Source organism: Piliocolobus tephrosceles, chromosome 6 (genome assembly GCF_002776525.5).
Source record: "Piliocolobus tephrosceles isolate RC106 chromosome 6, ASM277652v3, whole genome shotgun sequence".
NCBI classification, from domain to species: domain Eukaryota; kingdom Metazoa; phylum Chordata; class Mammalia; order Primates; family Cercopithecidae; genus Piliocolobus; species Piliocolobus tephrosceles.
Window position 1 is genome coordinate 141,237,339 of NC_045439.1, and position 27,833 is coordinate 141,265,171.

Sequence of the window (27,833 nt, forward strand, 5' to 3'; positions counted from 1 at the left end):
ATAAATAAATAAATAAATAAATAAATAAATAAATAAATAAATAAATAAAGTTTTCTTTACTATGCTTTAACACATGTTACTGAATAATTTTTTTTTTCTTTAACATCAGTCCCAGTGATTGGTTCAGGGCTTGGCATGTGACTTAATCCAGTCTGGGCACCCCATAGAGCTGAGAGTGTGGTCAAACCTACACAAATCACATGCCTGAGAATGTGAGAAGGGCGTTCCCCTATGGGAAACCTAGGTGCTTTTGGCAGGAGAAGGAAAAATAATGGTAGAGAAGCAAACAACCAATGTCCACTACAAGTTCCTCATATTCTCTGCCCATTGTTTTACTGGGTTATTAAATATTTGTTGTCAATTTATTGATGGTCTTTGTATCGAGTCAGTGTTAACCCTTTGCATGTATATGTGTTAAAAATGTTTTGCCCAGCATATAATTTGTTTTAAGTGTGTTTTACTTTACAAAAATTAAAATTTGTATGTAATCTGATGTAACATTTTTTACTTTATGGTTTGTACATTTTTTCCCTGCCTAATGTTTTACTCTACAAAACAAAAATAATGTCTTACTCTACAAATATTAAACATATTAGTCACTAGATAGGTTAGGGGTGGCAGAACACTCTACTGGCCATAGTCACTGAGGGACCCAGGTTGATGGGGACTCCACTTCAAGATGTGTTTCTATCGTCACCCAGACAGGGGGAAGAGGAGAAAAAGGAAATGATGAGTGAGCACTGGCTCTTAAAGCTTCTGCCCCAAAGTGACATACATAATTTCCTTTCACATTTTATTGACCAAATTCAATCACATGATCAGGATTAATTTCAAATGGAATAAGGAAGCACAATTTCACCATGTGCTTAGGAGAGAAAAAATACACACATAAGGACTACTGTAATCCACACTTTTAGTCACCAAACATCTTCCCCACACTCAAAATACCCTCACCCACCCCTTCCTAAGGGAGTCAACCCGAAAGTCCCATTCTGGTTGGACCTTTATTCTGAGAACACCTCAGCCTGTTCAGAGATTTTGACCATGAATGTGATGGCAAGAGCCTTGATTAGATCCTTGCTGTGAAGCTGAGTCTTTATTGTTTTATCTTTAATCTGTATTGAGAAGAAACCTGCCTCCCAACCCTGCGAGTCTCTGAATTTCTGGTCTATCTTTTCCTTTCACTCCTACTTGCAAACTAGCTAGCCCTCCCCTGAACTCTTGTTTATTGTCAAATACATTGGCTATCTACGCCATTATGTTTTCTAGTTGCTTCTTCTAGAGCTACAAGTTTACTAGGCACATCATCTACCTTCCAAGTAACTTTACCCAACAGCTTTACCAAATGTCTCACTATTGTGTAACATAACTCACCATCCTTGTCAGCACCACCTGACCACTAAGCCAATGCCAGTTTTTTAGGTTTTTGTTCTGGCAGCATCCCATATTAGAGATTGGTCAAGATAAGGTAGATTATGCTGTAATAACAAACTCCAAAGTCTCAATGACTAAAAAATATATCAGTTCATTTCTTGCCTATATTACATGCCCAGTGTGCATCAGCAAGGGCATCTGCTTGTTATAGTCACTCAGGAATCTTGGTGATGAAAGCTGTACTTCAACATACGCTTCCCCAGTTATCACAGCAGGAAGAGGACGGACATGGCACAAATCCATAGCTCTGCCTAGAAGTGACACATCTTCCGCTGCTAACACTTTCTTATTTAAAGCAAAACCAGTGGATATGCCTAACTTCAAAAGTGTGGGAAAGTGTCATCTTATCAGATTCACAGAAAAGAGAACCTGGATATTTGAGAACAAACAGTGACTATCACAGGCATTTTTGTTTTGAGGATATATTGCAGTGAAATAGAATGAAGGTAACAACAATAACAACCTTTGATTATCCATAGCCCAGGATCTATTTTTAACGCCAAGCAGGGCTTCTGCTACCCTGATTTTATGGTCCTGAGAGTAGACCACAATATTTTGAGTCCATTAATTGAAATTTAATGTTGCTTTAAAACTGAATAAAAAAATCTAATCCTTGAGATTGCGTTCCTTCCACTAAGCCACACTCACTCACAATAACATACAATTGGAATATTTCCTTATTCTCTCCTCCTTCATTACCTAATGTTTCTTATTTCTTTTCTTTTCCTTTGTTTCTTTCTTTCTATTTCTCTTTCTTTCTTTCCTTCCTTCCGTCTTTCTTTTTCTTTCTCTCTTCTTTCCTTTCTTTTTCTTTCTCTTTCTTTCTTTCTCTCTCTCTTTCTTTCTTTCTTTCTCCCTTCCTTCCCTCCTTCCTTCCTTCTTTCCTTCCTTTCTTCCTCTCTCTCTTTCTGTCTCTCTCTTCCTCCCTTCCTCCCTTTCCTTCTTCCCTCCCTCTCTCTCCCTTTCTCTTTCTCTTTTTCTCTTTCTTTCTTTCTTTCTTTCTTTCTTCTTTTTTGAGACAGTGTCTCACTTTGTCACCCAAGCTGGAGGGCAATGGCACCATCTCAGTTCACTGCCTTGCTTTCCCAGGCTCAAGCAGATCCTCCTACCTCAGCCTCCCAAGGAGCTGGGATTACAGTTGCGAGCCACCATGTTCAGCTACCATGTTTTTATTTTTTTGTGGAGACTGGATCTCCCTATGTTGCCCAGGCTGGCTGGGCTGAACTGATCCTCCCTCCTCTGTCTCCCAAAGTGCTGGGATTACAGGCATGAGCCACCATGCTCATGCCTGTAATCCCAGGCATATTTCATTCTACTATTCTACTGAAGACTGAAAACTACAGTTAATAATGTGGAGTTTTTTAATTTTTAAAAGTTACTCATTTGTGGGTTTTTTTTTTGAGATAGGGTCTCATTTTATTGCCCAGACTAGAGTGTAGTGGCATGATTGTGGCTCACTGCAGCCCCAGCCTCCTGGGCTCAAGCAATCCTCCCACCTCAGTCTCCCAAGTAGCTAGGACTACAGCTGTGCACCATTACATTTGGCTTTTTTTTTTTTTTTTTTTTTTTGTAGACACAGGGTCTCATTGTGTTGCCCAGGCTTGCTTTGAACTCCTGACCTCAAGTGATCCTCCTGTCTCAGCCTCCCAAAGCATTGGGATTATTATCCAAGCATTAGCCATTGTGCCTGGATATGAATATTCTTAAAGTTATAATACCAAGAATGTTAGTGAGAAAGAAAATTGAACTGCTTTTTAATGACTAAAAAGTTAAGCTTTCATGCTGAAAATAGATCCTATCTTCAATCTAGGCTTACTAAATGGTGGTTTCTTAATCATTGGTTTAAAATGCCCTGCCTAGGAAATATGCCTAGTTAAACATTAAAGTGAAGATGGTGAGAGGTTTCAAGATGGCTGACTAGAAGCATCTTGTAGTCGCCTCCTCCCCTAGGAAGAACGAAAATAGTGAGTAGGTAATTACACTTCAAATAGATCATCCAATCCAAAAGAGAACACTGAAATTTTACAGAAACATGACATGCAACGCTTAAACAAGGAAGGAAAGAGAAGCAAGACAGAGTGCAGGGAAAGGTGGCTTAGAGACCCCCCAGCAGACCAAATTTCCACTGTGTACTTCTGCAATCCTAGCCTCGTGAGAGCCCCAGAGCCTTGAGGGCCCAGAAACTAACACATGACGTGCCTGGAGACCCCGTGATGGTATTGATCCAGGGAGGGAGGTTGCTCTGGGTCACACACTCCTCCTGAGTCCTAGGCAGCTACAGGAAAGTGCCATTTTGAGATCCCAGCCACAACAGACTGCGCACTATCCTGGGGCCCAGTGGTACCAGGTCTGAGGCATAAGCAAGGAGCAGGCTGTTGTTGCTGGGGCTGAGGCACAAGTGAGGCATGGGCCACTGCCACCAGGGCTGAGGTACAAGCAAGTCATGCATTCCCCATCTGTCAGCCTAGGCTGCCATCACTAAAAGCAACCATGCCCTCCCCAGTGGCAGGGCCAATGCATGGTCACTGCCACTCCTAACCTAAGCATTCCACCAGAGGCCTGGAAGTTGCCCCATCTCTGCACACACCACTGGGGAGCCCTGAGGACAAATTCACATGGCACCAGCTTCACCTCACCATTGCCAGAGCATGGAGTTCAGGGCACTGAAGATTGTCCAGTCCACCACCACTGACACCTGACCACTCCTCCCAGGGGCCTACCCACCCTGCCACTACCACAACAGCTGACAATTACCTGTGCATGTCACCTGCAGGCCTGGAGACTAGCTCACACAGCCCATCACAGCTACCACCAACGCCAGTGTACACTGTTTATTTTTGGATAAAATACAAACTACATTTGAAAGCTTCAACAATAAGGTAGATCAAGGAGAAGAAAGAATCTCAGAACTTGAAGAACAGTCTTTTGAAATAGCCCAGTGATGCGGTGGCTCAAGCCTGTAATCCCAGCACTTTGGGAGGCCGAGACGGGCGGATTACGAGGTCAGGAGATTGAGACCATGCTGGCTAACACGGCGAAACTCCGTCTCTACTAAAAAAATACAAAAAACGAGCCGGGTGAGGTGTCTCTACTAAAAAAATACAAAAAACGAGCTGGGTGAGGTGGCGGGCTCCTGTAGTCCCAGCTACACGGGAGGCTGAGGCAGGAGAATGGCGTGAACCCGGGAGGCGGAGCTTGCAGTGAGCTAAGATCCAGCCACTGCACTCCAGCCTGGGTGACAGAGCAAGACTCTGTCTCAAAAAAAGCCCAGTGAGACAAAAATAAAGAAAAAAGAAAAAGAATGAGCAAACCCTAACTTGACACATGACACACCATAAAGCAACCAAATATGCAAACTTTTGGAGTCCTAGAAGGCAAAGAGAAAACAAAAGAGTTAGAAAACCTATTTAATGAAATAACAGATAAAAACTTCCCAAGTCTGGCAAGAGATTTAGACACCCAGATGCAAGAGGCTTAGAAATCCCCCAATGGATATAATGCAAAGTTCTTCTCCATGACACATTATAGTCAAACTGTCAAAAACAGAGAGAATTCTAACGACAGCAAGAGAAAAGCATCTGGTTCCCTATAAAGGGACCCCCATCAGACTAATAGTGGACTTCTCTTCAGAAACTTTACAGGGCCAGGACAGAATGGAGAGTATATGCAAAGTGCTGAAAGAAAAAAACTGCTGATTAAGGATACTATACCCAGCAAGATCATCCTTTATAAATGAAGGAGAAATAAAGTCTTTCCCAGACAAGCAAAAACTGAGGAAATTCATCACCACCCAGAATCAAAGCCAACACATCCTATGCAACCAACACCGTAGACACATATTCAGGATGAAGTCCTCCTCTCCCCTATGCTCCCTGCAAGAAATGCTTGAGGGAGTCCTACAAATGGACGTGAAATAACAAACCAGAAAAACAATTCAAGATATGAATGAGAAATTTGCCAAAGAAAGAATGTTATTTGCCATTATGAAACACATAAGAATGTAAGAACCACTGGTAGAGCAAATGCACAAACAAGGAAGAGAAAAGACTCAAATGTTATCACTACAGAAACTATCAAACCACAATGTTAAATCATAATAAAGAAAGAAATGACTAAAGGACTTACAAAACACCCAGAAATAATTTACTAAAATGATAAGAATAAGCTATCACGTATCAATAATAACTTTGCATGTGAATGAATTAAACTTTCCACTTAAAAGATGTAGACTGGCTGAATGGATTTTTTAAAAGACCCAATTATTTACTGCCTATAAGAAACAGACATCCTGTAGAAAGACACATATAGACTGAAAGTAAAAAGATGGAAAAAGATATTCTAAGCAAACAAATCAAAAGTGAGCAGGAGTAGCTACACTTAGATAACATAAACTTGAAGTAAAAAACAATAAAAAGAGACAAGGTATATTAGTCAGCATTCTCTACAGGGACAGAACTAATAGCATATATAAAGGGGAGTTCATTGAGTATTAACTCACAAGATCACAAGGTCCCACAATAGGCCATCTGCAAGCTGAGGAGCAAGGAGAGCCAGCATGAGTCCCAAAACTGAAGAACTTGGAGTCTGATGTTCAAGGGCAGGAAGCATCCAGCGTGGGAGAAAGACGTAGGTGGGAGGCTAGGCCAGTCTAGTCTTTTCACACTTTTTTTTTTCCTGCCTACTTTGTATTCTAGCTGTGCTGGCAGCTGATTAGATGGTGCCAACCCAGATTAAAGGTGGGTCTGCCTTTCCCAGTCCACTGACTCAAATGTTAATCTCCTTTAGCAACACCCTCACAGACACAACCAGGATAAATACTTTGCATCCTTCAATTCAATCAAGTTTATACTCAGTATTAACCATCACAGAAGGTCATTGTATAATGGTAAAGGGATCAATTTAGCAAGAGGATATAACAACTGTAAATACATATGCACCCAACACTGGAGCACTCAGATATATAAAGCAAATTTTATTAGATTTAAAGGGAGAGACAGATTCCAATAAAATAATAGTGGGGGGCTTCAATAGCCCACTCTCAGCATGAGACAGATCATCTAGACAGAAAATTGACAAACAATGGATATAAACTGCACATTAGACCAAATGGGTCTGACAGACATTTATAGAACATTTCAGCCAACAGCTACAGAACATACATTCTTCTCATCAGCACACACAACATTCTCCAGGATAGACCATATATTGGGACACAAAACATGTCTCTCAACAAGTTTTTGAAAATTGATATATCACAATTTTATCAAACCACCAAAAACCAAGTTAATAACAAGAGGAACTGTGGAAACTGTACAAATACATGAAAATTAAACAACATGCTCCTGAATGACCACTGGGTCAAGGAAGAAATTAAGGAAGAAATAAACATTTATTGAAACAAATGAAAATCAAAACATAACACTCTAAAATCTATGGGATACAACAAAAGCAGTGCTGAGAGGGAAGTTTATAGAAATAAGTGCCTACATCAAAACAATAGAAAGATTTAAAGTAAATAATCTAATAATGCACTTCAAGGAACTTGAAAAGCAAGATCAAGCCAAAACCAAAATTAGTAGAAGGAAGGAAATAATAAACATCGAGGCAGAGCTAAATGAAATTGACACTAAAAAAAAAAATACAAAGGATCAGCCAGGCGCAGAGGCTCACTCCTATAATCCCAGCACTTTGGAAGGCCAAGGTGGGCAGATCACAAGGTCAGGAGATTGAGACAATCCTGGCTAACATGGTGAAATCTCATCTCTACTAAAAATACAAAATAATAGCCGGGCGTGGTGGCATGTGCCTGTAATCCCAGCTACTCGGGAGGCTGAGGCAGGAGAATCACTTGAACCTGGGAAGTGAAGGTTGCAGTGAGCCGAAACTGTGCCACTGCTCTCCAGCCTGGGCAACAGAGTGAGACTCCATCTCAAAATAAATAAATAAATAAATAATAAAAAAAATACAGACGATCAATAACATGAAGAGTTGGCTTTTTGAAAAGACAAACAAAATTGATAAACCACTTGCTAGACTAAGCAAAAAAAGATCCAAATAAAATCAGAAATGAAAAAGGAGACATTATAATTGATACTCAGAAATACACAAGATCATCAGATACTTATATAAACAACTATACACCAATAAACTGGAAAATCTAGAGAAAATGGAAAAATTCAATATATATAACCTACCAAGATTGAACCAGGAAGAGATAGAAAACCTAAACAGTCCATGAACAAGTAAGGAGATCAAAGAAGTAATAAAAGTCTCCCAACAAAGAAAAATCCAGGCCTAGATGGCTTCACTACTGAATTCACCTAACTTTCAAAGAAGAGCTAACACCAACTGTCTACAAACTTTTCCAAAAAATTGAAGAGGAGGAGATTCTCCCTAACTAATTCTATGAGGCCAGCATTACCCAGTTGCCAAAACCAGACAAAGATGCAACAAAAAAGAAAACTGTAGACCAATATACCTGATGAACATAGACACAAAAATCCTCAAAAATACTGGCAAATCAAATCCAACAGCATACCACAAAGATAATACACCATGATCAAGTGGGATTCATCCCAGGGATGCAAGGATGGTTTGATGTATGCAAATCAGTACACAGCATACATCACATCAACAGAATGGAGGACCAAAACCATATGATCTCTCAGCTCATGCAGAAAAAGTGTTTAATAAAACTCAACATCCCTTCATGATAAAAACTCTCAACAAACTAGGCAGAGAAGGCATACCTCACCATAATAAAGGACATGTATGACATACCCACAGCTAACACCATACTGAATGGGGAAAAGCTGAAAGCCTTTCCTCTAAGAACTGGAACAAGATAAAGATGCCCACTTTTGCCACTCTTATTCAACATAATACTGGAAATCATAGCCAGAGCAAGTGGGCAAGAGAAAGAAATATATGACATCCAAATTGGAAAAGAGGAAGTCAAACTGTCCCTCTTTGCTAATGATATGATCTATGATCTTATATCTAGAAAAACCTAAAGACTCCACCAAAAACACTCTTTATTGAGAAAATAATTCAGTAACGTTACAGGATAAAAAATTAACATACAAAAATCAGTAGTGTTATTAGTAATAAACTAGCCGAGAGAGAAATAAGAAAGGTAATTCCATTTACAATAGTGACAAAAAAATATACCTAGGAGTAATTTAACCAAGGAGGTGAAAGATCTGTACAAGGAAAACTACAAAGTACTGTTAAAAGAAATTGAAGAGTACACAACCAAATGGAAAGACATCCCATGCCCATGATTGGAAGAATTAGTATCATTAAAATGACCACACTGTTTAAAGCAATCTACAAATGCAATGCAATCTCTATTAAAATATCAACATCATTTTTTCACACAATTAGACAAAGCAATTCTAAAATTTGTATAGAACCAGGGAAAAAAAAAAAAAAAAGCCTGAATAGCCAAAGCAATTATGAGCAAAAAGAGCAAAGTTAGAGGCAGATGATATAAAACAGGATGGTATCAGTATAAAAACAAACACATAGACCAATGCAACAGAATAGAGAATCCAGAAATAAATTTGCATGTTTACAGACAACTGATTTTCAACAACGGCACCAAGAGCATACATTGGGGAAAGGTCAGTCTCTCCAACAAAGTGTGCTAGTAAAATTGTAAATTCATATGCAGAAGAATGAAACTGGACCCCCGTCTCTCACCATATAGAAAAATCAACTTAAAATAGATTAAAGACTTAAAGGTAAGATCTGAAACTATTAAAATACTAGAAAAAATATAGAGAAAACACTTCAGGACCCTGGTCTAGGCTAAGATTTCATGGCTAAGACCTTGAAAGCACAGGCAACAAAAAGAAAAATAGACAAATGGGACTGTATTAAATTAAAAAGCTTCTACACAGCAAAGGAAACTATCAACAGAGTGAAGAAACAGCCTGTTATAAGGGAAAAAATATTTGCAAACTATTCATTTGTCAAGGGACTAATATCCAGAATATACAAGGAACTCAAATAACAATCCCATTAAAAAGTGGGCATAGGCTGGGTGCAGTGGCTCATGCCTGTAATCCCAGTACTTTGGGAGGCCGAGGCTGGTGGATCACGAGGCCAGGAGATTGAGACCATCCTGACTAACACAGTGAAACCCCACCTCTACAGAATATACAAAAAATTAGCTGGGTGTGATGGCACGCACCTGTAGTCCCAGCTACTCAGGAGGCCGAGGCAGGAGAATCGATTGAACCCAGGAGGCAGAGGCTGCAATAAGCCGAGATTGCACCACTGCACTCCAGCCTGGGCAACAGAGCAAGACTGTGTCTCAAAAAAATAAAATAAAATAAAAAATAAAAAGTGGGCAAAGGACATGAAGAGCCACTTCTCAAAAGAAGACATAAAAATGCCCTCTGTCTCAAAAAGAAAAAAACCAGTTACTTTAAAGTCTGTGTCTAGTAAGTCTGATGTCTGTGCTGCCTCAGCAATGGTTTCTGTCAATTTATTTTTCCCACTGCTTTCCTACTTCTTTGTATGCTTTGTGGTTTTTTTTTTGTTGTTGTTGTTGAAAACTGGACATTTGAATATTATAATGTGTTATCTCTGGAAAACAGATTATTTACATTCCCTAGAGTTTGCTGTTTTTGATTGTTGATGGCTTAACTTTTGTACAGCCAGAGTTTTTACTGAAATTTCCCTGAACCCTAGGAACTTAAAAAACAAACAAACAAACAAACAAAACTTTTTCCAATCTTTGAGATCTGACTTTTTGCAGGAGCACCCCTTTAACACTTAATAAGGCCATTTGAAATTCTTCTTCAGCATTCATTTCCTGGTTGCACTGAGTCTATATGTCAATCAGTGGTGGAATCTTAGGCTGTTCTCAGTTCTCTGAACATGCATCCTGTCCCAGACATGTGTGTTGCTTTCTAAGTTGTCCTGTATACACAGCACTTTTGAATTTGAATGCCCTAACTTCCCAACAATTATCTCTCCCTGGCTTTTACTCCCTGGTCTTAGGAGGGTTAATATATGTAACAACTGTACTCTTCGGCCCCAGGCAGTTGCAGTTTGTTCGTTTGCCTTACAATGTTTAAACAATGCCTGCTGCTTTTCTACAGTGGGTTACAGTGTGAAAACAAAAATGAGCACTTTGCATCAGTTTTTCAGATAACACCCAGACAGGTTAGAATGGATATACATAATAATTGTATATAAAGTTGGCTCTGCTTCTGTAAACAAGTCCCTATAAACGGAGTCCCAAGCTCTCTATAAACGGAGTCCCACCCTGGGAAGGTGGGCTGCCATCTGTAAGACTGCTATTGAGTCAGGGAAAGGGTTCATAAAGTTTTCTTTCCATTTTCAAGTTGCCTTAAAAAAAAATTGGCTGGGCATGTTGGCTTACCCTATAATCTGAGCACTTTGGGAGGCTAATGCAGGAGGATCACTTGAGCCCAGGAATTCGAGACCAGACTGGGCAATGTAATGAAACCTTGTCTCTAAAAATAAATAAATAAATAAATAAATAAATAAATAAATAAATAAATAAAGTAATAAAGTAATAAAGTAATAAAGTAATAAAGTAATAAATAAAATTTTTTAAATGAACATTTGCTTGGTTGCTGTAAATCTTTAACTATTTCCCAAAGTTCTGATAAAGTTGCTCTGACAGTTTCTGGTTATTTGTTCAATATTTCTGTGGCAGTGTGAAAAGTTGTAGCTGCCTACTTCTCCATTTTGCTGATGTCCCTCTCTCCACAAATTTTGACATATTGCATCTTCATTATTCACATACACACACACATCTAAAAAAGTAATAATAGCATAATTATGGAGATGGAGAACAGGCTAGTAGTTCTCTGGGAATTAGGGATGGGTAGAGAAGATGGGGGTTATCGATGTCAATGTTTTAATATATGCAATATATATGTATATACATACATACATACACAAATACTATATATGTATACACACACCAACACAGGCACATATGTACACTTTTCACATATATACACATACAGATGTTCTTCAGCTTAAGATGGGATTACATTCAGAGAAACCCATCATAAACTGAAACTATCTCAAATTGAAAATGTATTTAATCTACCTAACCTACCAAACATCATAGCCTACCCTAGCCTACTTTAAATGTGCTCAGAACACTTACATTAGCTTATAATTGGGCCAAATTGCCTAACACAAGCCTATTTTATCATAAAGTGTTTAATATCTTATGTATTAATAATTTATTGGATAGTTTTTGAAAGTGAAAACAGAATGGTTGTATAGGTACTTGAAGTATGGTTTCTACTGACTGTGTATTGCTTTTTTTGTTTGTTTGTTTTTTGAGATGGAGTCTCGCTCTGTTGCCCAGGCTGGAGTGCAGTGGCGTGATCTCAACTCAGTGCAACCTCCACCTCCTGGAATTCAAGCAATTCTCCTGCCTCGGCTCCACAGTAGCTGGGATTACAGGCACATGCCACCGCGCCCAGCTGAGTTTTGTATTTTTAGTAGACATGGGGTTTCACCGTGTTGCCTAGGCTGGTCTTGAACTCCTGATCTCAGGTGATCCACCCGCCTTGGCCTCCCAAAGTGCTAGGATTACAGGCATGAGCCACAGCCACTACACCTGGTCGAATGTGTATTGCTTTTGCACTGTGGTAAAGTTTTAAAATTGTAGATCAAACCAGTGTAAGCTGGGGATAGTCTATATACACCTACTTTTTATTTTGAAATAATTGTAAAGTTACCTGTAAGATAAATGTACAGGGAAGTCACATGTACCTTTCCTCAGTCTCCTGCAATGTTAACATCCTATGCAACTATAATACAATATCACAACGAAAAAATTGGCATCAACATCACCCATCCTTTCTACCCTTCCCTAATCCCCAGAGAACTACTAGCCTGTTCTCTATCTCAATAATTATGTTATTATTATCATTATTTTTAGACACAGGGGCCTTGCTATGTTGCCCAGGCTGGTCTTGAACTCCTGGGCTCAAGAGATCCACCTGACTCAGCCTCCCAAAGTGCAGGGATTATGGGTGTGAGCCACCAAGACTGGCCTATGTCTATAATTATGTTATTACATGATTGTTACATAAATGCAATAATGTACTATGTATTCTTTTGAAATTCTTTTTTTCTTAAGCCAGCATAATTTCCTAGAGATTTATCCAAGGTGTTGTATTGTTTTTTCATTGCTTACTAGTAGTCCATGGTATGTATGTATCGCAGTTTTAGCCATTTATTCACTGAAGGAGATTTGGGTAGTTTCCAGTTTTGAACTCATAAATACAGCTGCTATGAACATTCTTCTACAAACTTCTGTATGAAAATGTCATTTCTCTGCTTAAGGGTGCAATTGCTGAGTTGTATAGTAAGTACATTTTATTTTCAAAGGAAGTACCAAACTATTTTCCACAGTGGTTGTACCTTTCCTATGAACATGTATGTTGGTATTCATATCTAAGTGTGTGTTCCATATCTAAGAAGGCTATGTCTAACTCAATAACATAGGGATTGTCTTCTAAGACTTTTTTAACTTTAATTTTTAAATTCAGGTCCATGATTCATTTTGAGTTTTTTTTTTTTTTTTTTTTTTATTGGGCAAAGGCCACAATAATCTTAGGGTCCCAGGGAAATGCTTTAAATATTTTCAAATAATAAGAACAAACTAAGCGCAACTGATGGCAGCAGCTGGCTGTCCGTGGTGGCCGCTGTCATCAGGTCAGCTGCTGTGGGGAGGGTGCCAGGAGGAGCAGAGCTGGGCTGGAGTAGTGCTGTGCTCCACAAAACCAGCAGGAGTCAGGGACAAGTGAGAGCCCCCCCACCAAGCCTGCCACCTTGGGTGCCACTGCAATGGGGCCAGGCTGAGCCACCTGCCAGCAGGGAGCAGCGTGGTTGGGCACAGAGGGGTGGGCAGAGAGGGGCCCATTGAGGACCTGGAGCTGCAAGGAGGCATGACCAGGGCTGCCTGCATGCTGCTCCACAGAGTAGGCAGGCAGGAGTCCTACCCTCCCAGGCACAGGACCTGGGCATCTCTGCAGTCTGCACCCTTGGGGTCCTGGGAAAATCCCCCTCCCCCCTCAGGCTTGGGGGTGTCTGCTCCTGGTGCCTAGCCTCTCCCTGCTCCTGGTGCCTGCTCCAATCTCAGAGCAGTGTTGGGGTTGAGCTCAGGCACTGTTACAGTCTGGCCAGGTGTGTGCACACTTGGGCCAGCACTGACACACCAGCCCCCTGCTGTCTTGGACTTTTCCAGAATTTGGGCCCCAAGGAGCTCTGGGGGGAAGCCGAGGGGGGTCTGAGGACAACTCAGTACTGGACTACAGGTGCCCTTTGGCAAGGTCAACCTGGGGCTCCATGGAAGGTGGCAGACTGGCTCCTGGGTGGAAGAGGGCATGTTACCGGTGAAGCCCCACCTTCAGGCCTGGGAGGGCCTGAAGGCTGAAGGCCAGGCTGCTAGTCCTGCTGACTGGAGTGGGAACTTGCGGTGCCTTTTCCTGGCCCTCCCATGGCTATCCATGGATCAATTGGCAGCACTTCCTCCCATCTGAGGCCCATAAAAGCCCTGGGCTCAGCCAGAGCACTGCAGACAATGAGACGACCAGCTGCAGAGGGGAGATACCCTCTCAGCTGATAGTTAAACTCTTGTCAGGATGACTAGCTGCAGAAGGAGCTACCCTCTTTGCTTCTAGAACTCAACACTTGTTGGGATGACTTGATTAGCAGAGAGAAGCTACCCTCTTCTCGCCACCCTCCAGGCAAAGAGAAGGAAAGAAGAGCTGTGGCCCTTCGGGGACCTCAGATCGGAGAGCTCTTCAAGCCAGGGCTGTGACTCCCTCTTTGGAGCCCTTATGTTCCTGGTGTCTCCATGCTTTCATGCACCACCATGTTCCCTGGTGCCAGGCATGGAAGCTGCTTGTGTGTGCCTGGTCCAGCTGCAGCCTTGCAGAGAACCAGCATGCAAGCTGGCACCTGGAGTTGTTCAACCCACTGTGGCAGCTGGCATGTCTGACTGCACAGTTGGACTCCATGCTCACTCACACACCCCTCACCACTTCATGCAGTCTCCCTTGGCAGGAGTGGGATCCTGGTTGGTAGTGTGAGCCTAGCTCAGCCTGCCAGGCCAAGTGGGCAAAGTGAGCCCAGCAGGCCCGAGCAAAACTTGGACAGAGGCTCCAGTGGCCACAGAGGTTTCCAGCCAGAAAAGCAACACCTGAAGATCCACTAACATAATTAGCTGGGATTATATTTGTATTTATAGCAACACAGTTTTAAAACATAATTTTTGGGGCTTAGTGGCCTGTGCCTATAATCCCAGCTATTGGGAAGCTGAGGTGGGAGGATTACTTGAGGTCAGGAGGTCTAGACCAGCCTGGGCAACATATGGAGACCCCGTCTTTAAAAAAAAAGATGAAATATTAGGACAGGCACAGTGGCTTATGCCTGTAATCTCAGCACTTTGGGAGGCTGAGGCGAGCGGATCACCTGAGGTCAGGAGTTTGAGACCAGCCTGGCTAACATGGTGAAACCCTATTTCTACTAAAAATACAAAAAATTAGCCAGGCATGGTGGCGCGTGCTTGTAATCCCAGCTACTCGGGAGGCTGGGGCAGAAGAATCGCTTGAACCCGGGAGGCAGAGGTTGCAGTGAGCCTGAGCCGAGATTGCACCATTGCACTCCAGCTTGGGCAGCAAGTGTGAAACTGTCTCAAAAGAAAAAAAGAAATATATATATATATATTTTGGCAGGGTGTGGTGGCTCACTCCTGTAATCCCAGCACTTAGGGAGGCCAAGGTGGGCAGATCACTTGAGGTCAGGAGTTTGAGACATAAGAAGCCTCTTTTCATAACAAGCCTCTTTCAATCACACCTAATGAGGTGACATGGAGTGGGACCCCTAAATGGTTTTAGGATGGGTGCTGGTCCCCATAAAATTAGAAGGTTGGGACGGGGATGGCAAGACCCTGTCTCTACTAAAAATACAAAAATTAGCCGGGGATGGTAGTGCACACGTATAATCACAGCTACTAGGGAGGCTGATGCAGGAGAATTGCTTCAACCCAAGGGGTGCAGGCTGCAGTGAGCCGATATGGTGCCATCGCACTCCAGCCTGAACGACAGAGTGAGACTCTGTCTCGACAAAAAACAAAGAAACAAACAAAAAGGAAACATAATTAATTTTTTTTATAGAAGAATGTACCTCTGATGTTCTTTCTGATACTAAATACATGGTGACTTTCCACACCAATTCTTCAATTCTCTGTCAGCAACTGGGTGACCTACAAGTCATTTCAATTCTGATGTCAACTCCAGGAGTTAGTTCAGACCCCCACAAATTAATGGCTCAGTCCCACAAGGATACTCTCATTTAGACACCAGTCACAAGTTCCTTAGACCATCTGCACTCTGACTGACCAGCTGTAAAGTCAAGGCTTCCTACAATTCCTTCCTCAGCATGAGTAATTCACTAAAATGACTCACAGAACTGAGGAAAACATGTTACTTACATTTACTAGTTTATTATGAAGGATGCCACTCAAACAGCTGAATGGAAGAGATGCACAGGGCAATGTAATGGGGGAATATGCAGAGCTTCCATGCCTTGTTGCCCTTCCCCACAGTACTGTCATGTGTTTGCCAGTGCAGAACCTCTTCTATTTCTTGTTGAAGAATTTATAGCTCAATCACCAGCCCCTTCTTTTCCCTGGAGGTAGGGGATGGGATGAAGCTGAAAGTTCCCACTTTTCAATTATTTTGGGGGTAGAAGGAGGAAGTCTCTCTCTGTCACCCAGCCTGGTGCTCAATGGTGCGAACACAGCTTACTGCAGCCTTGACTTGCTGTGCTCAAGCGATCCTCCCACCTTGGCCTCCTAAAGTACTGGGATTACAGGTGTGAACCACCATACCCAGCCCCACCTTCTAATTTTGAAGCCATCTAGGGGCCCCACTCCATGTCGTCTCATTAGGTATGATTGAAGGAGGCTTGTTATGAAAAGCAAAAGATACTTCTGTTAGAAAATTCCATGTGTTTTAGGAGCTCTGTCTCAGGAACGAGGGACAAAGCCCAAATACAGTTGATCTTTGCACAACCAGGGGACTGGGGAGCTGACACAGTAGAAAATTCTTCACACAGTAGAAAACTTACATATAACTTTCACTCCCCAAAAACTTAACTATTAATAGCTTACTGCTGACAAGAAGCCTTACTAATAACATAAACAGTCAATTAGCACACACATTGTATATTAGATGTATTATGTATTGTATTCTTATAATAGACTAACCTAGAGAAAAGAAAATGTTATTACAAAAGTCATAAGGAAGACTGTTCATTAAGCAGACGTGGATCATTATAAAGATCTTCATCCTTGAGTAGGCTGAGATAGAGGAGAAAGACCAGGGGTTGGTCTTGCCATTTCAGAGGTGTCACAGGCAGGAAAAAAGTCCACATATATGAGTGCATCTGCGCAGTTCAAACTCGTGTTGTTCAAGTGTCAACTGTATATATTTCTACTGTAGCACAGAAACCAAGAAAGCAAAAGTGCCTAGGGCCATGGAAGTCATAACGTGGCCCTTTGAGTTAGGTAGTTTTACCAGCAGTTTTGAGACTATGGCAGCTTGGAATGGGTCCAAAAATAAGCATCAATGGATGATGGCAGTGGAGATGCAGTGAAATGAACTAGCTTGGGCTTTGATTTAGAGTCAGTTGGACCGGCTGATGGATTCATTTGGGAGGTGAATGAAAGAGAGAAATCAGGATGTTTTTACAGCTTTTAAAATTTGAGGTCAGGTATGGTGGCTCACACCTGTAATCCCTGCACTTTGGGAGGCCAAGGTGGGTGGACCGCTTGAGTTCGGGAATTCAAGACCAGCCTGGGCAACATGACGAAACCCTGTCTCTACAAAATATACAAAAATTAGCCAGGCATGGTGCTGGGCACCAGTAATCCCAGCTACTCAGGAGGCCGAGGCAAGAGAATCACTTGAATCCTGGAAGCGGAGGTTGCAGTCAGCCAATATTGTGCCACTGTACTCCAGCCTGGGTAAAAGAGCAAGACTCTGTCTCAAAAAAAAAAAAAAAGAAAGAAAAATAAATAAAATTTGAAAGCTTGCTGGCTCTCTTTTAATAGGTTTTCTTTTTCAATATTTAAGAAAACTTTTTTTTTCTTTTAAGCTACTGATAGCTTACAGCAATTTGGTAAGGCATACTTTTGCAAACAAAAATTCAAACATTTGCTTTTCCTTCCTACTTAATTCCTCCAACATTTGTAAACTAATCATGAAGATTCTTATTTTTATGACAATATAGTTATTTGCATAAGTTCAATAAGAAGCTCTTCTCTTCAACAAAATACAACTGGAAATATTGGTTACATTACCAAAGCTTTGATTGCAGTGTCATATTGTATTAGTCTGTTCTCATGCTGCTACGAAGACATACGTGGGACTGGGTACTTTATAAAGAAAAGAGGTTTAATTGACTCAGTTCTGCATGGCTGGGAATGCCTCAGGAAACTTACAATCATGGTGGAAGGTACCTCTTCACAGGGTGGCAGGAGAGAGAATGGTTGCTGAGCAAAGGGGGAAGCCCCTTATAAAACCATAAGATCTCTTGAGAACTCACTATCACAAGCATAGCATGGGGGAATCCCCTCCCTCCGCCACCAGTGCTGTTCATTCATTCATTACAATTCAAGGTGACATTTGGTTGGGGACACAGAGCCAAACCATATCATTCATATATATATATATATTCATATATATAGCAATGTCATATTTTAAAATGTGCATAGAATCATAGAATGCCAATTTTCAAGGGTTCTCACCCTTATAGTGAGCAACAGTTGTCACTTCCAGGCAGGCCCAGAAACCTCAAGATATTAGATATTGCAGGCAAAGTCTGATGTCTGCCTTGGTTTGACTTCCTAACATCAAGAGGTTTTTAAAAGTCCAATCTGAGACTCGTTGTCACCATTTCCAGCAAGATAAATTTAAAAGAAGCTTATGTGGTTATTCTTGCTGCACTTATGTAAATAATCAGGTCAAGTTTGAAACTAAAATAATTTTAAAAACAAATTGGTCTTACCATGATTATCTTTGGTGGAAACGGGAATGACTGTAGAGAGAAAAATTATGTTTCTGATGAAAACTATAATATACCTGTTATTAGATTACAGCTTTGTTCATTGTTTTTGAGTTTTTATCATGTATCTATAGACTAGACTGGATCCTGAGTTCTCATTGCCTTCAATATCTGACTACAGTTCTCCAACCATGAACAAAAACTGCTAAGCCGAACAACTCGATATAAATTTCAAGGGACAAGTCCCATGCTTGATGAGGGAGCCACACAGAGAGTTCAGCAGAACACCAGATGCCACAGCCAGAGACATTTAAACTGCAAACCAGGACGAGAAATTGCTGACATCATGTTGTGGACAGTGTTTTCCAAGACTGTCAGAATAAGACTCGCTACCAGAATAAGACTCTTTTTCTTAATTTTTTCTTGCTTTTGCCCACCTGTTCCACTTGGCAGGATAATGCTGTAGTTAAAATTTCACAATCAGTCATTTTTGTGGGTAAGTTGATAAAGTGTAACATGTCAAACCCAAACCTTTACAGGACCCAAGAGAGCTTTTATTCCACCTAGTGGGTAACTTTAGCAACATCCCTAATGCAACTGTTTGTTCAAATTTTACTAGTGGCCTCCTTTGTAGAGTTAGCACTCTTTGCTTCAATTTAACCAATTCCTGGGATGCTAGATGACAGAATTGCTACCTACTAACCAAACAGGGGGAAATCTGTTTGCTGTTGCTGACACTTGTTGTTGTACATAAATAATCTGGTATTGTAGAGACTCAGTTTCAAAAAGTTAGCAGGCTACTTGGTTAAAACAGGTAGATTTCTCATCTGGCTCATTCTTTGATCTATATGATTTTAGTTGGTTTGGTTTATGGCAACCCTAGCTAAGAAGCATACTCTGAACTCTTGGCATTGTCCACCTGATAGTCATAATTCTCAACTATGTTCTCTCAAAAAGTTTTAAATGTTTGTATACAGCCAACTGCTGAATGTCAAATGGTCTCTCTTCACCTGCAATGACAGAAATGCATAATCGTGAGGACACTGTAATCTATAAATGATGTGTTGAGACTAGAAAACCAGAATGATGTTAAGTGAGGGTAGTGCTAATGCCCTCAGTCTTAGTGTCACAATTTCACCTAGGTTAATTGTTTAAAAATCACAGGATGCCATTGTTTTGAACCACATTCCTGCATCAGGCCTCCAGACCAGACTAAAAATCAAAATGGTGTCACCCATGTTCACCAAAACAAAACTGAGTTATCTGGTTTTACAAAAAATCATGAGAGAGAGCGCCAATTTTCCAAACAGAACAGTTTTAATCTTTAACAGCCATGATAATGAAATTTCCTGTTTTAATCCTTAAAATAGAATATCTGAAGTAACCCAATGTTAACCAATCTGTTTTCTTTCTATTGTTCTGTCTCCATGTCTCCACCTGAAAGAAAAGTAACTTTGACATGACCAATCTGCTTTTTGTTGTTTCTGCCTTCTTCAGTCTATTTTCTGTCTCTAAAGCTAACATCCTCTGCTTGATTCATTGCAACATTTATTCTATTTTGTGGAATGAAGTGTTGTCCAATTCTAGGATTGCAATAAAGCCAATGAGATATTTAATCTCAATTTATTTTAGTTTTGTTTCTTGACAATGGAGAGGTTTAGGCTAGAGAGCATTTTCACCTCTTTTTTTTTTTTTGAGACGGAGTCTCGCTCTGTCGCCCAGGCTGGAGTGCAGTGGCCGGATCTCAGCTCACTGCAAGCTCCGCCTCCTGGGTTCACGCCATTCTCCTGCCTCAGCCTCCCGAGTAGCTGGGACTACAGGCGCCCGCCAACACGCCCGGCTAATTTTTTGTATTTTAGTAGAGACGGGGTTTCACCGTGTTAGCCAGGATGGTCTCGATCTCCTGACCTTGTGATCCGCCCGTCTCGGCCTCCCAAAGTGCTGGGATTACAGGCTTGAGCCACCGCGCCCGGCCTTAGAGAGCATTTTCAAAGTCATGAGCATATAGACTTCAAGTCAACCCATTAGATGAGATCACCCGGTGATAAAACAGAGAAGAATGCAAGGACCGAGTCCTGGAGCAGTACAACATTCAAAGATTGAGCCAAAGAGGAGAAATCAGCATATCAAAAAGGAGGCCCAGTGAGGGAACAGGACTATCTGTGATATGTAGGTAAGTTCAGGGAGAAAAGTGTTTCAAATCAAAGGAACCATGTCAATTATTCACGATTCTACAGAAAGGTCAATTTAGATATGGATAGAGAATTGGCAATTGCCTTTGGAAACAAGATCATTAGTAATCTTGATAAGTGATACTGATGATGGAAGTCAAAGCTGGATCAGGGTAGACTGAGAAGTGAATGTGAAGTGAGAGGTAGGAACGAGCACTATTGGAGAGATCTTGAAAAACCTTTCTGAGAATTTATGAAGATAGCAGAAAAATAGGGCAGTTCCTAGAGGCGATTTTGGAGTCAAAGGAAGTTTATTTTAGATGGGAGAAATTTCAATATATTGATATGCTGATAGGAGAAATTCAATTGAGAGGGGAAAAACTAATGATGCTGGAGGGTAGGTAATTGTAGGAGCAAAATCCTTAGGAATGTGCGTGAAAAAAATCCAGGTCACTGGTAAAGGGACTGGCCTTCCTAGGCGCAGGGACACTTTATTCATAGTAACCGAAATGTTCTATGCAGATAAGGGTAGTTTTGATGGTGAGAAGATAAGGGAGTTTATTTCTGATATCCTTCATTTTTTCCATGAGGTATGAGGCAAAGTTGATTAGTAAAAAGTGGGGGTTGGGGAGGAGGTATATAGAAGGCATTTTTTTTTTTTTTTGAGACGGAGTCTCGCTCTGTCGCCCAGGCTGGAGTGCAGTGGCCAGATCTCAGCTCACTGCAAGCTCCGCCTCCCGGGTATACGCCATTCTCCTGCCTCAGCCTCCTGAGTAGCTGGGACTATAGACGCCCGCCACCTCGCCTGGCTAGTTTTTTGTATTTTTTAGTAGAAACAGGGTTTCACCGTGTTAGCCAAGATGGTCTCGATCTCCTGACCTCGTGATCCGCCCGTCTCGGCCTCCCAAAGTGCTTGAGCCACCGCGCCGGGCCCAGAAGGCTTTTAGCAGAGACAAAAAAGAATGAAATAATCCTTCCATCAAGTCTACTTAAATGTCAATTTAGTGGATAAAACTCTCCCAGAATTAAGTACATCTCCCAAACCCTTTTTCTTTCTCAATGGACCGTTTGCTCCCTTCTGGTACTCAAAAAATAACGTTTGAAATTGTATCTTTGTTCGTTCACTTGTCTGATTCCCCATTAGAGAACTACAGAAGGGCAGGGACTTTGACTCCCCAATGTATATTTAGCCGTTAGCACAAAGCCAACAGATAGTCATTAAATACATTTTTTTAAACAAAAATGTTAATGAACACCTTCAAAATTTTGTCTTACGCCACCTCGTTAAAAGTCTTGTTTGTGCAAGTCACTTTTCCTCTCTGAGCTTTCATTTCTGAATCTATACCCTGGGAATTATCTCTTCCTTGCCTACCTCACCGCGTTATCAAGAGGAGGATCTGAGCCAATAACGCTAGAAATGCTTCATTAAGGGCCCCTTAAATGTAACGGATTTCTATTTTTAGCCCACTGGTAGTCTCGCAAGTAGCAGGTGCTGAAAAAGAATTGCTTATTAGGGGTTGGGGGACAGCATTGTTTCTGTGACCGTAGGCGTCGAAGCTATGCAGAAGCGTTCCACGGACCGCGGAGAGATGGAGCTCAGGCCAGCATCCCTCTCGCTCCGGCCCTTCCCGGGAGGCGCTGGCCGAGCGAGGATGGGGGGCTGGGAGGCCGAGGGGGCAGTAACTGTCAAACCTCGCCGCTTGGCGCCATTATTTAAATGGAACGTGCCTGTCTCGCAGTTGTACGTGTCCGGGGCGGGGCTTCGAGCGCCCTAAGCGGGGCGGAGGCCAGAGGCGGGCTGGGAAGGTGGAGGGGCGGGCCGGGGCGGGGCCAGGCCGGCTAGAAGGGCGGGTCTAGCGGCGGCCCCCGGCGAGGTTCACTGCGCTTGCGCTGACAGACGCAAGATGGCGGACAGTGCGGAACTAAAGGTAAAGCGCAGCTCGAATTCACTTCTAATATTCGGCCGCGGAGACGGCGCCGCTGGTGCCGGGGGGGATGGGTCCGACCCTGGGGGGCCGCTCGGGCCTGACTCCACCCGGGCCTGGAGTTGTAGGGAGAGAGGCGCGCCCGGTCTCAGCAGAGGGGGCCCGCCTGCGGCGGGCCGCGGGCCCCGGGTGCCTCGGGGGCGCTGACGGGTCGTCCCCGGCGTGTTATTGTTGTGGGCGCCTCTGGCGGGGGTGGCGGGGGAAGAGATAGGGAGTCGGGAGGTAGGGGCTGCAGCTGTCTTCTGGGCTTGGCTGTTTCACCTTCCAGTTAGCCTCCCCGCCCCCCATGGGGAGCTGGGGCTGGGGGCAGGGTGCTCTTGTAGGGGGGATTGGGAAAGCTCCCCGTGGCCGCTTCCTCTTCCTCCTTTGCAGTCCCGGGCTCCTGTCAGGCGCTCTTCTCAGACCCCCGGGAACTTGGCTCCGGCCGCCCCGCCCCTCCGTGGATCCCTGTCGCCCCCGCCCCGGACTCGGCTCTCCACGGCTGCTCGCTTGTCAGGAAGCGCCTGGGGTGCCCCGCTTGAGGGAAGCGCGATCCCGGGGCGATAGGGTGGGGATCTGGGGGAGAAGCTCTGGTAAAGTTTAGAGAGCTCCGGGCCGGCATTGGGGTTCGGCTGAGAGGTAGCGGGGGGAGTCAGCCTGGGCGGGACGTTACTCTTTCTCTCTGATTCCGGGCAGTCGAGGGGAGAAACCCCCTCGAAGAGTGTGTGTCTTTGGAAGCAGTGTTGGGAGGGGGGGATGTAGCTACCTCTCTCCCTTCTCTTGCCTTGGCTGGTGTGGAGGGTGAGAGGAGCCTTTGGGGGTCTTTGCACACACCATGATGGCGATGCTGTAGCTGATGGAGGTGAATGGTTCGTGTTTATATCCCCCCATTGCCTTTTGTTTGTAGGGACATCTTGCTGGCCATGTTGATTTGAACGAAATTCTCCCCTCATGCTACTCTAACCCCCGATAAATAGAACGTTCCTCTTAACTGTACCAATTACTCACGCCTCACGAAATTAGATGAAAGGGTGCCCCCTTTTCCCCGCTTTTCTCCCACCCCAATCTTTACCTGATGATGGCTTCTTTACCGAAGCAGATATACCACTACACAAGCAGTTGGGGGAGGGGGGGTGGAACCCTTATGATTGGATTGTGACAAATGGGGCTCCGCTTGAATAATTTTGGTTTAGTAGCAGGCAGTTCTTAACTAACGCATATTATTTCGAGGCTCTGAACGCGATCTTCTCTGTGGCTTCCTGTGTATGTGAACCCAGCAGCTGGTTATGTCTCGACCCAGAGAATTGACATCTCTGTCAGAGTGGAGATTGGGATATACAATTGTAAATCTTTGAGGAGAGTCTTCTTTTTATAATTAATACAAATTATTTAATTTTTTTCTCCGTTATCATGAAACCACAACTTCTAGAACAACCAAATGCCAGATTTGATTCTGTAGAGTTTTTCCTGTGGAATATCCTCACCGAAAGATCTTTTCTCCTAATAACTTCACCATGTTTACACTCCAAGATTTGTATATTAAAGTATTGGCTTTGAGTGTCATTCTTTTAAAATGTACTTATAAATACAAATTTACTTAAGGGAGAGCAGATTTAGAATGGATGGTTTTGGGTTTTCTCCAGTTTCAAACTATTGACTGAAATGAGAAAGCCTTAGGAATTTGAATATTTGGAGATAGTTAACCCTTGAAATAAAAAAAAAGCACACAACTTTAAGATATGTTTTCTATGATTTTTCTCTTAAGATAGAGTCATCATGTTGCTGTGATCTTTGCCTTCTAATATTTATTTTGTTATGAGTTCTTTTGAATGATAGCTAATCAGTTGTTATACATGGACCACAGAATAAAGCTGAAAAGCTTGTGCAGACTATATTGTCACTCTTGATGCTGTCCAAAGAAACTAGTATGGAAAGCACATGCTGAGAGATTTCCTTCTTTGTTCTTTCTCATTTTAAGAAAGTGCCTTTGGGGATAGATCAGATCCCTGGTGTGAGTCTTGTTAGGTAAAGTTTCTCTTTACGAAAATGAACCAGTATCAGATAAACACCAAACACTTGAAGAAATGTTATTTTTCTAAAATTAGTCTCGTTTTTTGCTCTCTCCCAAATCTACTTGAGTTTTTCCAGAGGAAGTTTTTTTTTTCTACTTTTATGTTCCTGTTGTAAAATTTTTCAAATTATAATAACTGTTTTGACATGTTGGTATGTCATTGTGTGTGTCTGAGACTTTGAGGAGCTGTGTGATAAATTGCTTAGCTGGTGATAACTGCATTAAAAAAATTTGGTTAATACTTTATTGTGGTTAGATTTGCTGTTCTTTTTTTGGGGGGTGGAGGAGGTGATCTCAGGAACGCCTACCATAGTTATTTGAGAATGTGTTAAAAAAGAATGTGTATATATAATTTTCTGTGCAGTAAGGTTTGGCAGATACTCCTTTTGGAAATGATATTTTCGGAAGGTTTTTTGTTTGTGATTTTTTGGAGGTAAATATGCATTCCTAATATACGAAAAATCAGAGTAAGAAGAAGAAAATCTAGTTTTTTTGAAATTTTACATGGGAATAGAGTACTTCAACTGTGAAGCTTTGCATAACATTCAGTGACTTCTTTATCTTAGGTTTCAGCCCCATACTTCATTTTGCTGTGGATTGTATTCGTAATTATTTTCCTCATAGCTTTTTTAGTGAGTCCTTTTAAATCTATAAGAAATCTGCAAAGATCAGATGGGAAAAACGGATAGATCTTTATTCCCTGTAGGAATTGCGCAAGCTGCAACACTTCAAGATATTGCCAATAAAAATTAGATTGTGAGTCATACATATCAAAATGAATTCTCTATGCACATTTGTTTATGAAAGGTTTGATTTTTCATTAGGGGAATACCCATAAATGACATTTTAATAATGTGGAGGGTATTTTGTCATCTTTAGGAACTTAGAAGCAGGAGGGTGTGATGGCCAGATGATCTTGGTGGTTAATAAACTGACAGCTTCATGCAGCTCCTCTTAAAGTACTTTAAAAAAAATATGGGTTTTTTTTTTTTGGAGTAAAACTCAAACCAAATTATATTGCCATTTTAATTTACAGGAAGAAGAGTGGGAGAGAAGAAGTTCATCCTCATTTTAGTGGAGTAAATAATGAAATTAAATGGAAAGAGAAACCATAATTATAAAAGTTCCTATAAGTGTGTCAGTGAATTCTATTTTTCTTTTCTGCCTCTTTATTTTCAAGAAATAGCCAATTAATTTTGATCCTTACGCTGTAATTTGTCTGCTTTTATTTCAGATAGAGGCAAGTACGTCTGACAGTTTATTCATGGATTTGATTTGAATCTCTGTAACTTGCTTTTGTCAAGTGCCACATTTAGATGGTTTTTGTTTTATGTCATTATTTTTATGAACAGTATTTAAAAAACACTACAGTATAGTTTATAAAATACTACAGTATAGTTTCTAAGTATTTCATATGATTGTTTTGAAATACCGCCTTCTTTTTATCCACCGTTTTCTCCTGGGCGATTGCATTGTCTTTCTCTTCAAAGAGTCTCTTGTAATCCCTGTTGATTGCAGTAGTGCTTAGTGGCGAGTCCATAGCTGATTAACCTTGGGTTTCTCCTGGTGAACTCCATCAGCATGCTGCTCCAGGGTTCTTGCTGAGGCTTTTAAGTTTGGTATAATTTGTACCCTTTCTTACTGGTAACTAGGGATAAGAAAATAAAATGGCCAATGGTTGTAGTGGGAACTGGGAAAAAGTATCCAAGTCCCAGAAAAACTGGGTATTTATGATGAGATGTAGCCTTTAAAAACAATGACCAAAAACAGATTCATTACTTCATAGAATTGATTGTGGTGTTTTCTGAAGTATTTGACCCTGGCATGAAGCATCTTGCTTTTTTAATGTTTGAATAATAATATCTTATTTATATAGTACTTTGCAGTTCATAATATATTGCATTATCTCTTTTGATCTTTCCAGCAGTTCTTTGAGGTAGGAAAGGCAAGTGATAACTAAATCCTTTTTATAGATAAAGTGAGCCCAGAAAGGGTAAGTGACTATTGCAAGGTCGTAGAAATAAAAGTGGCAGAGACTTGAGCCTAGGTCTTGTGTAGGCCTCCTTAAAGGTACTACAGCAGACCTGGAGTCCTCTAGGGTGCCCAGTTCACAAAGATTTCTACTCATGTTTTTGCTGATACTTTCCCTTTTGGGAAAGCTCTATGCTAGGGTATTTTTGGATTTTTGGATATTCCTAGGGCATTTTGCAAGCTTCCTCGCAAAAAGTTTGGAGTTTGTTAGTTGGAATCATACACATTAATTTTTGTAAGTATCATTTTGCTTGGGAAAATTTCAGAGAATCTGAAAAGTAAGCAGAAAAATAAACAGTACCTGTAATCCCAACACTCAGAAATATCATGGTTAACATCTGGGTATTTATGTATTTAGACTTTCTCTCTGTGAGCATGTGTATATGTATATTCATCACAGAAAGATGTAACACTATTTTTTATTTATAATCTGCTATTTTCATGTCTATCCAGATTAGTAAATACAGGGCTGTATGATCATTTGAAAGCTTATATTGTATTTTGTTCAAGTAGTCCCTATCAGATTAGTCTACTTTTTCTTTTTTTTTTTTGAGACGGAATCTTGCGGTGTTGCCCAGGCTGGGGTGCAGTGGCATGATCTTGACTCACTGCAAGCTCCACCTGCCGGGTTCACACCATTCTCCTGCCTAAACCTCTGGAGTAGCTGGGACTATAGGCACCCGCCACTACACCCTGCTAATTTTTTTGTATTTTTTTAGTAGAGACGGGGTTTCACCATGTTAGTCAGGATGGTCTTAATCTCCTGACCTTGTGATTCGCCCATCTCGGCATCCCAAAGTGCTGGGATTACAGGCATGAACCACTGTGCCAGGCCCAGATTATTCTACTTTTTTTTGCAGTGTCTTTGCAGCCTTGTACCAAAGTTTGCAGATGTTTTATTTTAACTAAATATATTGATATGACAGATCTTTTTTGTGCTTTAGAAAGCAATGCAGGCTGGACACCGTGGCTCACAGCTCAAGCCTGTAATCCCAACACCTTGGGAGGCCAAGGTGGGTGGATCACGAGGTCAGGAGTTCAAGACCAGCCTGACCAACATAGGGAAACCCTGTCTCTACT

At 41.7% G+C, this 27,833-nt stretch overlaps 1 protein-coding gene across 1 annotated transcript in view; it reads left to right on the forward strand.

The window, feature by feature from the left end:
- Positions 1 to 22,443: 22,443 nt before the first annotated feature.
- The window catches only part of PIAS1 (protein inhibitor of activated STAT 1), a 143,172-nt gene continuing 137,782 nt past the window's right edge, over positions 22,444 to 27,833 (forward strand). The window contains exon 1 of the mRNA XM_023220738.1: positions 22,444 to 22,615. Coding sequence (XP_023076506.1) covers positions 22,592 to 22,615 — 24 coding nt within the window. The 5' untranslated portion in view covers positions 22,444 to 22,591. The remainder of the gene's footprint in view (positions 22,616 to 27,833) is intronic.